Source organism: Malus sylvestris, chromosome 16 (genome assembly GCF_916048215.2).
Source record: "Malus sylvestris chromosome 16, drMalSylv7.2, whole genome shotgun sequence".
NCBI classification, from domain to species: domain Eukaryota; kingdom Viridiplantae; phylum Streptophyta; class Magnoliopsida; order Rosales; family Rosaceae; genus Malus; species Malus sylvestris.
This window is the reverse complement of record NC_062275.1, coordinates 649,269-663,419: the sequence shown is the minus strand read 5'-3', so window position 1 is coordinate 663,419 and position 14,151 is coordinate 649,269. Positions and strand designations below refer to the sequence as shown.

General features: G+C 34.6%; 4 protein-coding genes and 1 long non-coding RNA gene across 5 annotated transcripts; all 5 read left to right on the top strand.

Moving 5' to 3' along the window:
* Positions 1 to 1,909: 1,909 nt before the first annotated feature.
* Positions 1,910 to 2,882, top strand: LOC126607525 (defensin Ec-AMP-D2-like). Its single transcript, XM_050275147.1, has 2 exons — positions 1,910 to 2,262; positions 2,352 to 2,882. Exons 1-2 carry the CDS (start codon positions 2,199 to 2,201, stop codon positions 2,522 to 2,524), a joined length of 237 nt encoding a protein of 78 aa, XP_050131104.1. The 5' UTR covers positions 1,910 to 2,198; the 3' UTR covers positions 2,525 to 2,882.
* Positions 2,883 to 4,009: 1,127 nt separating this feature from the next.
* LOC126608124 (defensin Ec-AMP-D2-like) lies at positions 4,010 to 4,712 on the top strand. The gene is made up of 2 exons (XM_050275910.1): positions 4,010 to 4,177; positions 4,287 to 4,712. Exons 1-2 carry the CDS (start codon positions 4,114 to 4,116, stop codon positions 4,448 to 4,450), a joined length of 228 nt encoding a protein of 75 aa, XP_050131867.1. The 5' UTR covers positions 4,010 to 4,113; the 3' UTR covers positions 4,451 to 4,712.
* Positions 4,713 to 5,098: 386 nt separating this feature from the next.
* Positions 5,099 to 5,751, top strand: LOC126608122 (defensin-like protein 1). The gene is made up of 2 exons (XM_050275908.1): positions 5,099 to 5,316; positions 5,429 to 5,751. The coding sequence occupies exons 1-2, from the start codon at positions 5,253 to 5,255 to the stop codon at positions 5,626 to 5,628; spliced, it is 264 nt and encodes an 87-aa protein (XP_050131865.1). The 5' UTR covers positions 5,099 to 5,252; the 3' UTR covers positions 5,629 to 5,751.
* Positions 5,752 to 7,387: 1,636 nt separating this feature from the next.
* Positions 7,388 to 8,163, top strand: LOC126608121 (defensin Ec-AMP-D1-like). The gene is made up of 2 exons (XM_050275907.1): positions 7,388 to 7,542; positions 7,804 to 8,163. Exons 1-2 carry the CDS (start codon positions 7,479 to 7,481, stop codon positions 8,010 to 8,012), a joined length of 273 nt encoding a protein of 90 aa, XP_050131864.1. The 5' UTR covers positions 7,388 to 7,478; the 3' UTR covers positions 8,013 to 8,163.
* Positions 8,164 to 8,684: 521 nt separating this feature from the next.
* Positions 8,685 to 9,645, top strand: LOC126608120 (uncharacterized). Its single transcript, XR_007617753.1, has 2 exons — positions 8,685 to 9,175; positions 9,299 to 9,645. It is a non-coding gene; the product is annotated as an uncharacterized LOC126608120 (long non-coding RNA).
* The last annotated feature ends 4,506 nt before the right edge of the window (positions 9,646 to 14,151 follow it).

Below are 14,151 nucleotides of genomic sequence, written 5' to 3'. Positions count from 1 at the left end.
AATTTTGTGGTTTAATCTAAAACTCGCCCAGTCACCACTGAATATGGTTGTGTGTAAAAACAAAAAGGAAACAAATTCAGATAAAAAGGAAAAAGGGTCTAATTCAACGGTAACTGATGCAAGTAATTCTATAAGTTTGAGAAGTCGGTACCGACACTTGCAAAACATTTTTCGTGTAATAAGGGTGGAGGGTTCCATCACATCAACGAGAAAAAACAAAAGCTAAGATATATTTTTTTTTCTTATCATGAGAGTGAGGTAGATAGATATGTATTTCCTTTTGGGTTACTTTATCCTAATATGCATGCTACGATATCTTTTCTTTTCAAAAGCTAGATTTGGTGTTGCTTGTCGAAACTCCACTTCACATTACTTTTGTATGTTGATGTCAATCTTACTTCCCTTGTGTTAATTAAAGGACAAAGGAATTGCCTGTGTATATAAAAAAAGATGGATGACTAGTCCTTTATTAGTTCCTAAGCTGGGTGGTATTTATGAAACTTTGAAACTAATCTACCATCTTTTCATCCTAATCTTCTTTACTTTTACTTTGCCCATATTTCTCTTGCTCTCTTTAGTATGAGAACATGGCATATACTATATTTTGATGTGTTGGGATATTCCTAGTGTGACTGTTAAGTGTCAACAATGTCACTCCACGTGCCCCCTTTATAAATAGTTGGGATTACCCATAAATAATTTGACCACATATGTTCATGATGAGTCACCCATCAAAGATTGAGATTAAAACGTTAAAGATACATTTACTTATTCTTCACATTTAATATCAAATTTATGAACAGGAATGAAATGCTATTTTTAAAGTATGTTGAAGAAAGAAATGAAAACAAATCATGGATTGAGATGAATGAAACACTATCTTCAAATTATGTTGAAGGAAGAAATGAAAAAAAAATCATAAATTAGAATGAATGAAACACTTTAAAATATGTTGAAAGAAGAAATTAAAAAATTGTAATCAACTTTGAGATAAAAGATAGATTACTCAGAAAAAAAAACTCATGTATTCCAGTTATTCTTAAAATAATAGGATTAGAAGAGAGAGTTTGTCCAAAAAAGAAAAAAAAAACACTCCACTCAAAAGAAAGGTTATTCTCTTCTAACTTCAATAATATTCATGGAACTTAGAAGGTTGTCTATTTTGTTCAAATCATCGAGACCGAACGAGGCGACATACAACGTGGCGCAGGATATTCACGAGTGAAGTAAAGTCATCACTGCCACTGAAGTGGCGAAGAAAAGAAGACGTTTGACAGCTCAATGGAGCATGGATTGCCGACATGATATTGGACAGAGAGCAGAAATTTGATATGTTAAGGGGACCAGGATCCTCTCCTGAGCTAAGGATGAGGATCTTCTCGTCAATAAGTGTGGGTTGTTAGATGAAAATCTAACAGCTATAAACAAGAAATTCTTTTAAAGTTATAATAATTGTAGCCGTTGGATTTTCATCCAACGGCCCACATCCCTTGATGAGGAGGATCCTCATCCTTAGCTCAGGAGAGAATCCTGATCCATGTTAAGGGAGGCAGATTCTCTGCCCTTCCACTTTTCGTGCCCTTATGTACCTTTTTGTTTTGTGTGTTCATGATTAAGTCACGTTAATATTTTATATTTTTTTTATAGATAGAATAAGATAAAATAAAATAATAATATAAAATGTCGATATAACTTAACATTGACCACATAAAATAAAAGGCATGAAAAGTGGAAAGGCAGAGAATCTGCCTACTATGTTAAGGGGTCTTTCTTTAAAAAAAAAAAAAAAGAGATTTTTTTATAGATATTTTAACATCTCAAAATTTAACGTCATATCAATATATAAAATAATGTATCAAAAACACGATATACCAAGTATTCACGGAAAGTTCCATTTTTCAACCACTGAACATTTCTCATATGATATCACTGTTTTCAACTTTCAACACTAGTGCTCCCTGACTCGGAATGATTCATTCACATGGATATAATTAGATAATCTTGATTGTCCTTTTTAGATTTTTTAGATTTTTTAATTAGTAACTTTTAATTTTATCGATAGTTCATAATGGCACAGCACCAATCTGGCAGCTCCACAACAACTCTATATAACAGGGCTTGCAAGGTGACTAATCTTCACATCGATCTCACTGCAGGTCTCTCTCTTCCCTCTCGCATACAAATTCATATATAGAAAGATGGAGCGTTCAATGCGTTTGTTTTCGACTGCCTTCGTCTTTGTTCTTCTTTTGGTGGCTACAGGTAACCTAAATATATGCATATTCTTCTCCAGCTAAATTGCCTCTTGTTAACATATTAATTTCGGACTGTTTAATAACCATAATTGGCAGGGATGATGGGACCACTGCTTGCGGAGGGTAGGACCTGTGAGTCTCAGAGCCGCAAGTTCAAGGGAACCTGCCTGAGTAAAACCAACTGTGCATCTGTTTGCCAGACTGAGGGCTTCCCTGGAGGCAATTGTCGTGGCTTTCGCCGCAGATGCTTCTGCACCAAACATTGTTAATTAGCTATTAATTAATGATGAGATGATCATCATTAATCATACATGTATGATATATATGTGTGACATGTGGGGGTATTACGATTAAATAATCGTTTAATTATCATTCCGTGCATGGATACCTACGTACGTGTATGTTTGTGTGCTACTAGAATAAATTACAAACCCAATCTTTCACAGTTGGGTTATCATTAATTGTTCTTTTGTTCTTGTTTATTAAGTAAAACTATCACCGCGTGAGTTACTTTGTAATCTCTTATGGATATGTTCATTTTATGTAACTTCCATATTTCAGAACAACGTCTTTGTAATACCCTACCGTTTGCAGTGCAATAAAAGATGAGTTTCTCGGTCTTTTTAACTGAGATATGGATATGGTGCTCTATCTAGAAAGATCTTTCTGTACCAGAATCACAGTTTATTACACCAAGTAAAATAATACAACTGATTGGATATCTAAAAAAAAAATTTGAAACATAATGTACCGAATATTGTTATTGACACACTGAAAAATTTCTCTTATGCAAAATGAGGACATTAGTTTGACCTTATTATATAAGAATGAGGCAAAGGTCATTGGCCTGCCACGTCTCTAAGAGATGAGGTTAGAAAAGAAGTTAATTTTCATTAAAAATGAATAGTATTGAGAATATTTCACTAAGATTTTTTTGAAATAATTTAGGGTTTGCATAACTTTATGACAATGGTTGCTACATTGGCTCATTTTTTTAATTTTGCACGCCTATTTTAATTATGGCCTTTGGTCAGAAATTACTTTCGAGACAATTGTTTGTAATAAGAGATCCCCTCCGGCTCTCTCCTACTATAGCAACACAATCATTTAATTTGGATTCTTAAAATTTGATCAAATGATTATAAACAGAAATTTTTTTTTTAAATTATAATAATTTTAATTGTTAGATTAAATTTTAAAAATTTGAATAAATTAATTGTGTAATTTTGCTGGGAAAGAAGAGGGATTTGGATCCTCTCCTCCTGAGCTAATGGAGAGGATCCTCCTGACCACTAATCATGGGCCGTTAGATTTTTATCCAACGGTTATAATTATTATAACTTTAAAAGGACCTCCCTATTTATAGCCGTTGGATAAAAATCTAACGGTTCATAATTAGTGGTCAGGAGGATCATCTCCATTAGCTCAGGAGAGGATCCAAGTCCAAAGAAGAGAATCTCTTTCCGAGAAAAAGCATTGAGAAAGACATGTCACTGCTGCAAGTACTGACTCACTCATTCATTTGAGCACAGAAATATGCATGGCTGCTATTATTTCCCTCTTTCTTTATCGTCGTTTATTTGTGAACGGCATGGTCCAATCACATCAGTAATAATATAATATTGCTTAGCACATGCACATATCTTATCTTCTATGGAAAAGGGTTCGAAGATACGAAATTTTTAAATTTGATCCAACGGTTATAATGATTATAATTTTTAGAGAACTTCCTGTTTGTAATTGTTGAATTAAATTTCAAGAGTCTGGATCCGGAAAGGATCTTTTCCCATCTCCTCAATCTCCAGTCTATATAAGGTGCTGCTAGGTTCCGATTATAGATACATATAAATTATATAAGATGGAGCGTTCGATGCGTTTATTTCCAACCGTCTTCGTCTTCCTGCTACTTTTGGTGGCCACCGGTAATATTTCTTTTCCCTCGATCTTGTTAATAACTTCGTCGCTAATATATATTATTACGATTTTAACCATGCATATTAACTATTTATTGTTTGGAATAATTGTTTAAAGGGACGATGGTTGCTGAGGGTAGGACCTGCGAGTCTCAGAGTAACCGTTTCAAAGGAAGCTGCGTGAGTAAAAGTAACTGTGCTGCTGTTTGCCAAACTGAGGGCTTCCCCGGGGGCAATTGCCGTGGCTTACGCCGTAGATGCTTTTGCACTAAACATTGTTAATTATCTAATTAATTAAGCTAGTGATGAGCTGATCACTCATCACTTAATTATCAGTGGGTGCATGGACGTAGGTACTTTGGTACGAGTGTGGAACTAGCTAGAATAAGTTAATGGCCCAATTCACAGTTGGGTTGTTAACATCCTATCCCTGTTATGGTTCTTAATGTTCTTGTTTGTTAAGTTAAGTACTACCGTCGTGAGTTATTTCATAATGTCGTACTATGTAACTTCTATATTTGTCAATGAATTTAAGTATTTCTAATGCCCTACGTTTGAAATGCAATTAATCATCATTTTCTCAAGGGTTCTGCTTTAAGATTCATTTTATTAGGCTTAGCCAAATTAGCTAAAGCAACTTAATCTTCCTCTACACCTAATGTTGAAATCATGATCTATAATTTATGTTAATTTGGTATAGACATACTAAAAATTGTGTAAAAACAATCGTTTTGTTATATGGTCCTTTTAAGTGAGATATTTGTCGCTTCATTTACATATAAAAATGTGAATAATAAGTCAAATGTGCCTAAAATCCAAAAATTCGTTTAAAAGTAAAAGTTAAGTGTGCTTGAAGAAGAAACCATAATATGCACGGAAAAATGTAGGGTGGAGAACCTAGTCATCAAAAATAGGAATTTGGTTTATGGTGCTTCTTAAGCTGAAAATTTCAACTTTTTATTTTGAGTATGGAGCTACCTCTTGTTACGGAGAATAATCCTTTTTAATCTGCCCTCGATCCCTATATAATAAGTCATACACAAACACATAAATCAAGCACACATTCACATACACACAAATAAAAATGGAGCATTCAATGCGCCTTGTTTCTGCTGCCTTCGTTCTTGTCCTGCTTTTGGCCACTACCGGTAATTATATCTCTTTTTATTAATTAATTTCTTATGGTGTTTTGAATAAAACATCTTATTCAACAACAAATAAAAAAATGATCTTTATACTTGATGAAATTGGATTTGATAGAGATGGGGCCAATGGGTGTTGAGGCAAAGTCCAAATCAAGCAAGGAAGTTGAGAAAAGAACCTGTGAGGCTGCGAGCGGCAAGTTCAAGGGGATGTGCTTTTCGTCTAACAACTGTGCAAACACCTGCGCAAGAGAGAAATTCGATGGAGGCAAATGCAAGGGCTTCCGCCGTAGATGCATGTGCACCAAAAAGTGCTAATTGATTTGTTAAAAGAAATGTAAACTGCATATGGATCATACTTGTGTAATGAGATCAATTGATATGATCCTGTATTCACTTTTGCTAATAAATTGAATGATCATGCATGGATCATTATTCTTATGTCTTGTGCAGTGTTTTCACAATACCTTACATATTTTTAATCACCTATTATCTCCTATCCTTTTCTCTGGGGTTGTTATTAATATTCCAGACATCATCACAAACTCCTCTTTCGATTATTGACTTTTAATCAAGGAAGAGTGCAAGATAATTATTGTGGAATGCTAATAGCGAAACTTAATTTTCTCTGTTTTGACAAGGAATTGTTGAAAAAGAAATCCACTAAGTGTGAATTCAACACATTACTTTAGTTTGTATCACAAAGATTGTTAAGTCACATTGTCGGTGTCAGATGGAACTTTTTGTTCAAACCTTCGGTTGTATTAAGTTCTTTCGACTCTTCAACCAGTAATAATATGTAGGACAAGGGGAGATTGATGCGCCAGAAAATATTATGAAAAGGGTTCGGAGTTGCTTAAGCATCTTTTAAGGAAATACTTAATATTTTTATAGGAAAACTAATGAAAAATGACTTGAAAGACTTCATAGTTAGTGTAAAAATGTGGTTTTTCGTTAAAGTGAACCGGGAGTTTTTCGTTAAAGTTCCCTATTTTTAATTTTATTTTAGAAGAAATAGTTCTTTAAGATAATATTTTCTTGTTAACATTTTAAAACACTTTCTTATTTTAAATGACGAAAAAGGGTGACCTTAAGCCAATAAGACATCTGATTTGCGAGGGTCGGAGGGACGAGAAAGTTTATCGTACACAATCTTATCCTTGCTTTGCAAAGAGACTACTTCCACGACTCGAACCCTTGACCTTTCAGTCATATTTTAAAAGACTATTCCACATATTTTTTAAAAACACTTTCATATTTTCTCCCACTTCTGTATGCTATTGCTATAGTATGCATTTTTAAGAAATTATATTTATTAATAATATCATTCCAAGTTTCTAACCCTAAGTTTGAAATCTTAACTGTTATAAGCTTGTTAAAATGGTGTTATGTATATGTAACCAAAAAAGTGGAATGGAATTTGTAGATGGAAATTAAATCATATATACAGCACTCGCATTAACCTTTTTATATAGGTCTTTATTTTTTTGGTGTACCTTTCATTAATGGGGACCAAGAAAGAAAGAATGAAATTGATCAAGGGGAAGTGTACTATATTATGGTTTTGTTAAAGGGAACTTTAACGAAAATCACCCGATACTGTTCACTTTAACGAAAAACCACATTTTTACACTAAAAAGTCAATCATGGTACTATTCACTTTACCCTTTATTTTGTCCTTATCATTAAAACTCAAAGTTTTCAAACCCTTTTCATTAGTTTTCTTTTTGTTAAAAAGGTCATATGTACATGAAAAATGTAGTGTTATTCACACGTCCCTTTTTATCTATGTTACATATTTATTAATTTTTGTCTATTAATCTTTCTTCATGACATTCGATCCGAAAACTAAAAATTGAGAGAAAAATGTGAGAGGTAAAAATGTGTGAATAACACCACCCAAATGCAAAAATGTACGTAGGTTACAGTAACCTAAATTATGAAGCTGAAAGTTAGTTCACAAAAATAGGAAGTTGGTTTGTGGTGCCTCTTTAAGTTGGAATTTTTCAACTGCTTATTTTGGCTATGGAGCTAAGCTTCGTTTTCGGAGATGGATCTTCTTTCCCTATATAAGCCATGCATGGTTATAGTTCTTTGCATTAGCAAAATTTGCTCTTTATTTCATACACAAGCACACACTCACATATACACGTGCGCACAGATCAAAGATGGAGCCCTCAATGCGTTTTGTTTCAGCTGCTTTCGTTCTCATCTTGCTTTTGATCACTACTGGTATGAAAGAAGCAATTGTGCTAATACACGCTTTTGCGTTTTATTTTAAATATGTACAATTTTTTATTGAAAATGAAGTACTTCCATTTTCACGACTCAAAATATTTTATAAATTTTTCTATCAAACATAATTAGAAGCGTATTTTATTGTTAGAATGTACTTTTAGCCTTCCATAAACAATCTCGAACTTATCTCCTTTCTTATTTAATATGATCTTAAACTAAAGATTGATGTCGTTTTAATGAGTTTGAATTTGACAGAGATGGGGCCAATGGCCGCTGAGGGAAGGAGTGGCATGACTAGCAAGGGAGCAGCTGAGAAAAAGAAGTGCGATTCTCATCCGAGTAGCAAGTTCAAGGGAGTGTGCTTCTTCACAAACAACTGCGTAGACACCTGCAAATTAGAGGGCTCCAGTGGAGGACAATGCCGTGGCTTCCGCCGTAGATGCATATGCACCAAACAATGCTAATTTCTTGTATAATATTTTTTAATCTGTGTGGAAGAAATGAGCCTGTGGGCTGTGCTTGTGTAATGAGAGAGATTTATTGAACCCTCTATAAATTGGGTTCGCTTATGCTAATTGATTAAATCAACCTGTTCCGACATGGTTTCATTCTTTATTGCTCCTCTTGTTTCTTGACATTCTTCTGTTGTGCTTATAGATGTTTTTGTTCTTTTTAGATACACAAAACTAAGTGGGTTCGATAATATAATGAGTTATGCGTGTCTACATATCGGGGAATTCGAAAATAAGAGAAAAAATGAACGTGTATGAGATCAAGTGGCCCCTAATGAATCTAAATCATGGGTTTTCATGTATTGAATTACAAATTGTCATGTAAAACTCATATATTTCTTTATTTTGTGTATTGGTAAACACTTAAGAAATCATGAATTAGAATATGCGGGTGAAAAGTTATATGAAATTTCGAAAATGTTGCACTACACCTTTGGAGCTAGTTGTGTAAGCATAAAATTAAATTGGGATGCTAGTAAAAAAACAGATTCCTTTTCAATTTCAAAAAGGCGAGTAACCTTCTCATTTAAACGTTCTCCATCTATCTTTTTTTTTTTTAATGATTCTGCAAGGTTTCTTGATAATTGAAAGTTCAAAATTGTCTATTTCTAGGTCACCAATTAATCTAGTTATCTAATTTTTCTCCAATATCAGTCTCTTTCTCCCATGCCCTATGATCCAAGAAAATTATGATCACCTACCGTTCGATTATAATCCGGAAGTGGAGAAGAAAGTAAACCAACAAAAGAATTTCTTCTTTTTGTTACGTGGGCCATACAAACAAAAAATTAAAAGGCCCTAATTACACCAAGGAAAATGAAGTTCGCTTGAAGCCCATTAAGAGAACACGTCGCGCGTGCTAGGGAAAAAAAAAAAAAAACCGCGGGCGGGAATTACATAAAAAACAAAAAGAGAGCGAGAGAAAAAAAAAGGCGCCGGAATCTCAATTGAGGCGCCGCCGCCGATTGTGTTGTGTTAGGTTAGGGATGAATCGGGAATTTGGGGGAGGGAGGCCGCCAACGGGCACTCCATCTCTGGCTTGGTCCTCCGTCGTCGTTGTGGCTTCTCTTCTCGCAGGGGCCTCCGTCGTCCACAATCTCTACAAGCCTAATCTAGTATGACCTATTTCCTCTCTCCTCTTTCACTTTCTCATTCTCTGTCACTCTCTCACACACGAAACCAATGATATATGCCTTTAGTATATGTTCTTAATTTGACTCTGAATATTTGCACGCAAGGTGTTCGACGAAATGATTCACTCACCTCGCTGTGCGTTTTGTACAGACGCTGCCTCCTGTGGACGAAATGTTTGAGACGAAACCAATGATATATGCCTTTAATATATGTTCTTAATTTCATACTCACCGTTATTTTCTCCTCTATTCTTGATGTAACAAGTAACAACCCGTCTCAAAATTTCACGGTTTTTATAATTCGAAGTATGAATTTACGAAAATGTCATATGAGGCGAAATCATAGACTTTTGTTGACATGTTAATATTAGTTGATGTATTTTGGAGAATTGTGATATTATTTGTATTCTGAACATTATTTTACACTTGAAACTACTTATACGTTGGGTTAATGAATGAGCATTCCAGTTAAACATTTTCTACATATTATTTAACTAAGGAGATTACCATGACCATTGCCAAATTGGCAGGAAAGAAGTTTACTTATATACATTGCCTCTTAAAATAATGGTATAGTAAGCAAAAGTATACACTTTCATGTATTTTAACTTTTTAGTATAACAATACTATTTTTTTTGAAATATCACCTTAATTGAATCCTAGTTTTTCTCCAATTGGAACACCAAAGAAGAAGCTATATAACATATTTGGATTTAAGGAAAAAGGCTTATTATGGATGATAAAATGTGCCCTTAAGAAAAAGAGAGGTGCAAGTGTGAGATATCATATGAAATCGTAGGATATTACACAGCAGGTAGGATCATAGATGGAGTGCAAATGCTCAGTCTGCCACGCCCTCTTGATCTCGTAAAGTGAATTTGATCCTCTCAATCAAAAGAAACAAAGAAGTTGAACAATTTGAGAAAAAGGAACAGACATGGCAGTGTACTTGGAGCAAGTGCATGCCTAATTGCATCTAATGTGAGCTAGCAGATGCACATGAAGTAACCTGCGAACTCAGAGCAACCTGTAGGCATAGCTTTCTATTTATCTTAAATTTATGGTGCACTATGAACGGCCTAAATGTTAATTACCTACATTTAAATACTAAAAATAAATACATTGATGAATCGCTCATCTCAATTTGCGGTTGTCGAATTAAATAAATTAAAGAATATCAAATGACATAAATTAACAAAGAGCGTGGATAACACATCATAAGTATAAATAATTGGTAAGGGGTGGTTGGTGGATAACCCTCTTCTTCAAGTTGTTGGGTTTTTTACTCGCTACCTTCCAAAAATCCTTTCCTTTCTCCTTCTTCCATCCCTTTTTTATGAGTCTATAGCATGCATGGTGTTATTTCATATTAATTTTTAGGTACTTTAAAAGCAGCAAAGAGAAAGAGAGATGATGATTGGAAAAAAATCGAATTGTATGAGTTTGTATGCTGTACAACTTTTGTGTGGCACATAAACTGAAGGGCCTGTTTATGAATTGAAAGATCAATAACTTGATTTTGCTGCATGCATGACCCAACTGCATTGATGCCCTACCAAACCCTTTTAGTTTTAGCACCAAGACAATCTTGAAAGAAAAAATGCCTCACGTTCTTGTGTGGTTTGAACCTGACTAAGTACATGTGTTTGAGATGATGTAATTTTAGATTCAATTGAAATGCAATATTATATTCAAATTCAAGAAGTCACTCATTAAACCAGTGGAAGCTTGCTTGGTTCCCAACCCACTTCACTAGCCAAACAGAAAATATCCATGGATAGCTGTTAAATTTCCCATGTGTCATGACTATCTTTTTAATTGGACTTAAATTGTACATCCATTTTTTGTTTAAGAATTGAGTTGAGTTGATGGGTCTCTATGTAGAAATGACCACACATGGAGCAAGCCCTCTCATAGTAGTTACTAGTAATACTAGTCTAGGGTTGATCTATGTCAACAAGTCCAAGACTGAACGTGTTAGGTTCTCTCTCTCTCTAAGAAAGCAGAAGCACCAGTACCAGCTACCATCTCTCACCTTTGATCGAATCATCACTCAATCACCTCTCTCTCTCTCTCTCGCGACTGTATATATGTACAATGTACTACAAGGACAAGGAGAGGTACAGGGCATTGAGCAATCAACCAACGGATGCTTTTAAATCTTCACTGTAGTTGTCATTTGATATCCATTCTCATGGCCTTCAAATCCTGCTCATTTGTTGGCGTTTTTAATGTTTTGACAGCTATGTATACAGCGAACTCTTGAATTTGAGGATGAAGTGGCGGAAGACTGAAGGAGTTAGATAGCCAAGTTTAATCAGGCCTATGGAATATGATACCAGGACAAGGATGTGCCGGCATGAGTCCTTTCGTGCCATATTTTTACTCTTACAACTATCAGTAGTTGCTATTGCATTAGTTGATTTGTATGGAAACAGATTTGGTCTTGAGCTTATCGTTTGGTAATTGTCCGAACCAAAGTTGGACAACATTTATTTGACTGCATTTATTTGGTTAACTTTTGCAATTCGGTTTTGTTTTAAGTTTTGTACAGTTTGTGGTTTATTCGGTTAAATGTTATCGTAATTTTAGTACTTAGCAGATCGGTGTTTGTCTTGCCATGTGCATGTTTCAGTATGTAGTGTGCATATCATGTGCATGTATTGAGCATTTAGTGTGCAGGACATGTGTATCCTTTGAGCATGCAATGTGCATGAGCAGTTATATATATATTTTTTAATGATTATTAAATACAACTCACTAAACATTGCGCATTTACCGGATTGGGATTGCAATCAAGGTGGCTTGAAAAGTTACAGAAGATAATTAAAGCAATTATACGGTAAATATTTCGGCAAAACAACATCGAAAACTAAGTGAAATTCCTTTATAATTAATAAGCATTGCTTGATTATACGGTAGGCTAGGGCAATGTGCCCATTCTTTGGGCTCGAGTTGAAGTAGAACAGTAGTGAATTCCTACAAATATCCAATGCAGTAAGAACTACATCAAATAAAAATGCAATCTCACCACCAACACTTAAGGGTGTATCTCTTTTTTTTCTGCCTCAATTTGTTAAATTTGAAACCAAATATGCCATTAGAAACTGAGTTGTTATATGCTTAGGTTGAGTTTATATGTATGTGTCTGTTTCTTACTGCATTCAATATTTGTAGGAATTTGCTACTGTTCTACTTCAACTCAAGCCCAAAGAATGGGCACATTGCCCTAGCCTAACGTATAAATAAGCAATGGTTATTAATTATAAAGGGATTTCGCTATAGTTTTCGATATTGGTTTGCCGAAATATTCTCTCTCAGTGCTAAAGAGAGAATGTCGAGAGAGAACGAGAGTTTTAGAAGAGAGTTCTGCAAATCATGAGGGAAGAAGTTGAGTGGGTAGAGGGAGAAGAGAGAACCGGTTTTGAAAAAAAACAAAAATGAGGCTGATGTGTGTGAGTTGATGGGACACAACAAGGGGTTTTCAAAGGAGAAGGAATGTCTGCCCTGTGTTGTCCTTTCCATGTTCTTCTATTTTGTGCGATCACGGTTAAGCCACGTTAATATTTTATATTTTTATTATTTTTTGTCTTATTATTTCATTAAAAATTAATATAAAATATTGACGTGACTTAACCGTGACCGCACAAAATAAGAAGGCATGGAAGGGCACAACACCTAGGAGGGCAGACAATCCGTTTTCAAAACCTAACAAAATAAAATATTTTTTTTCTTCCCACTTGCATCGGTTAGTACATGCAGGTAATAACTCCGCAAAAAGGCAGATTTCAGTTTTCCAAAAACAACCATGCAGTGGTGCACACACAAGAAAATTAGGCTTTATCTCAGCTAAATTTACACTATTTTGAAAATAACTTAATCATTATAATTTCGAATTAAATTCGTTTGCTTCGTAAAAATGAGTACCATCATGTAAATAATTTATTAATTTTGTTGATCAGAAGAAGATAGGCAAAAATAGTAATGGCAGATTGATGTAAGCCATAACACACAAGCACATGGGACTAAGCTTGACTCAGATGTCCTGCTTAATTTTTTATCAGTGGTCATTCATGATTCACCGGTGGAGATATTTGGTCAGCTAACTCCCTTGTTGGAGATATTATGATTCTGCCTACACCCATCCATCCTGGGGTTCCCATCCCTCCTCCCCCTATACAATTTTCCGACAAGCTGAAATAATGAGTTTTTTTTTTTTGTAGCCATTGAAAAAGGCCAAGGATTGTCTGCTCTTCCTTTTTTCATGTCTTTCTGTTTGTGTAGTCATGGTTAAGTTATGTCAACATTTTATATTACTATTTATTTTTGTCTTATTATTTTTATAAAAAAAATAATATAAAATATTAACGTGACTTAACCGTGACAACACAAAATAAGAGAGCATGAAAGGACATGGAAAATGTAAGGCAGACAATCCTTATCCATTGAAAAATGCCTTCAGACTCTCACTGATACAAGAAAGGAACTTTTGTTTTACCCAAAAAAAAAAATTTGTAGCCATTGAAAAATGCTTATGGACTCTCACTGATAAAAGAAAAGAAACGTTTGTTTTCTTTTCTTTTATCCAAAAAAAAAAGGAAGGAAAGTTTGCACAAGCATAGGTATGCATGTATAAATGTCTTGATCTTTTGCGTGCTTAAGTGTGCAAACTTTCTCTTTTTTTTTTTTTTTTTTTTGTAAAACAAACGTTCCTTTCTCTTATCAGTGGGAGTCTGTAGGCATTTTTCAATGGTTACTAAAAAAAAAAAAACCTTTATTTCAACTTGTCGGAAAATTGTATAGGGGGTGGAGAGATGGGAATCCCAGGATAGGGTAGGCAGAATCATAATATCTCCAACAAGGGAGATAGCTGACCAAATATCTCCACCGGTGAATCATGAATGACCACTGATAAAAAATTAAACAGGACATCTGAGTCAAGGTAGTCCATGTGCTTG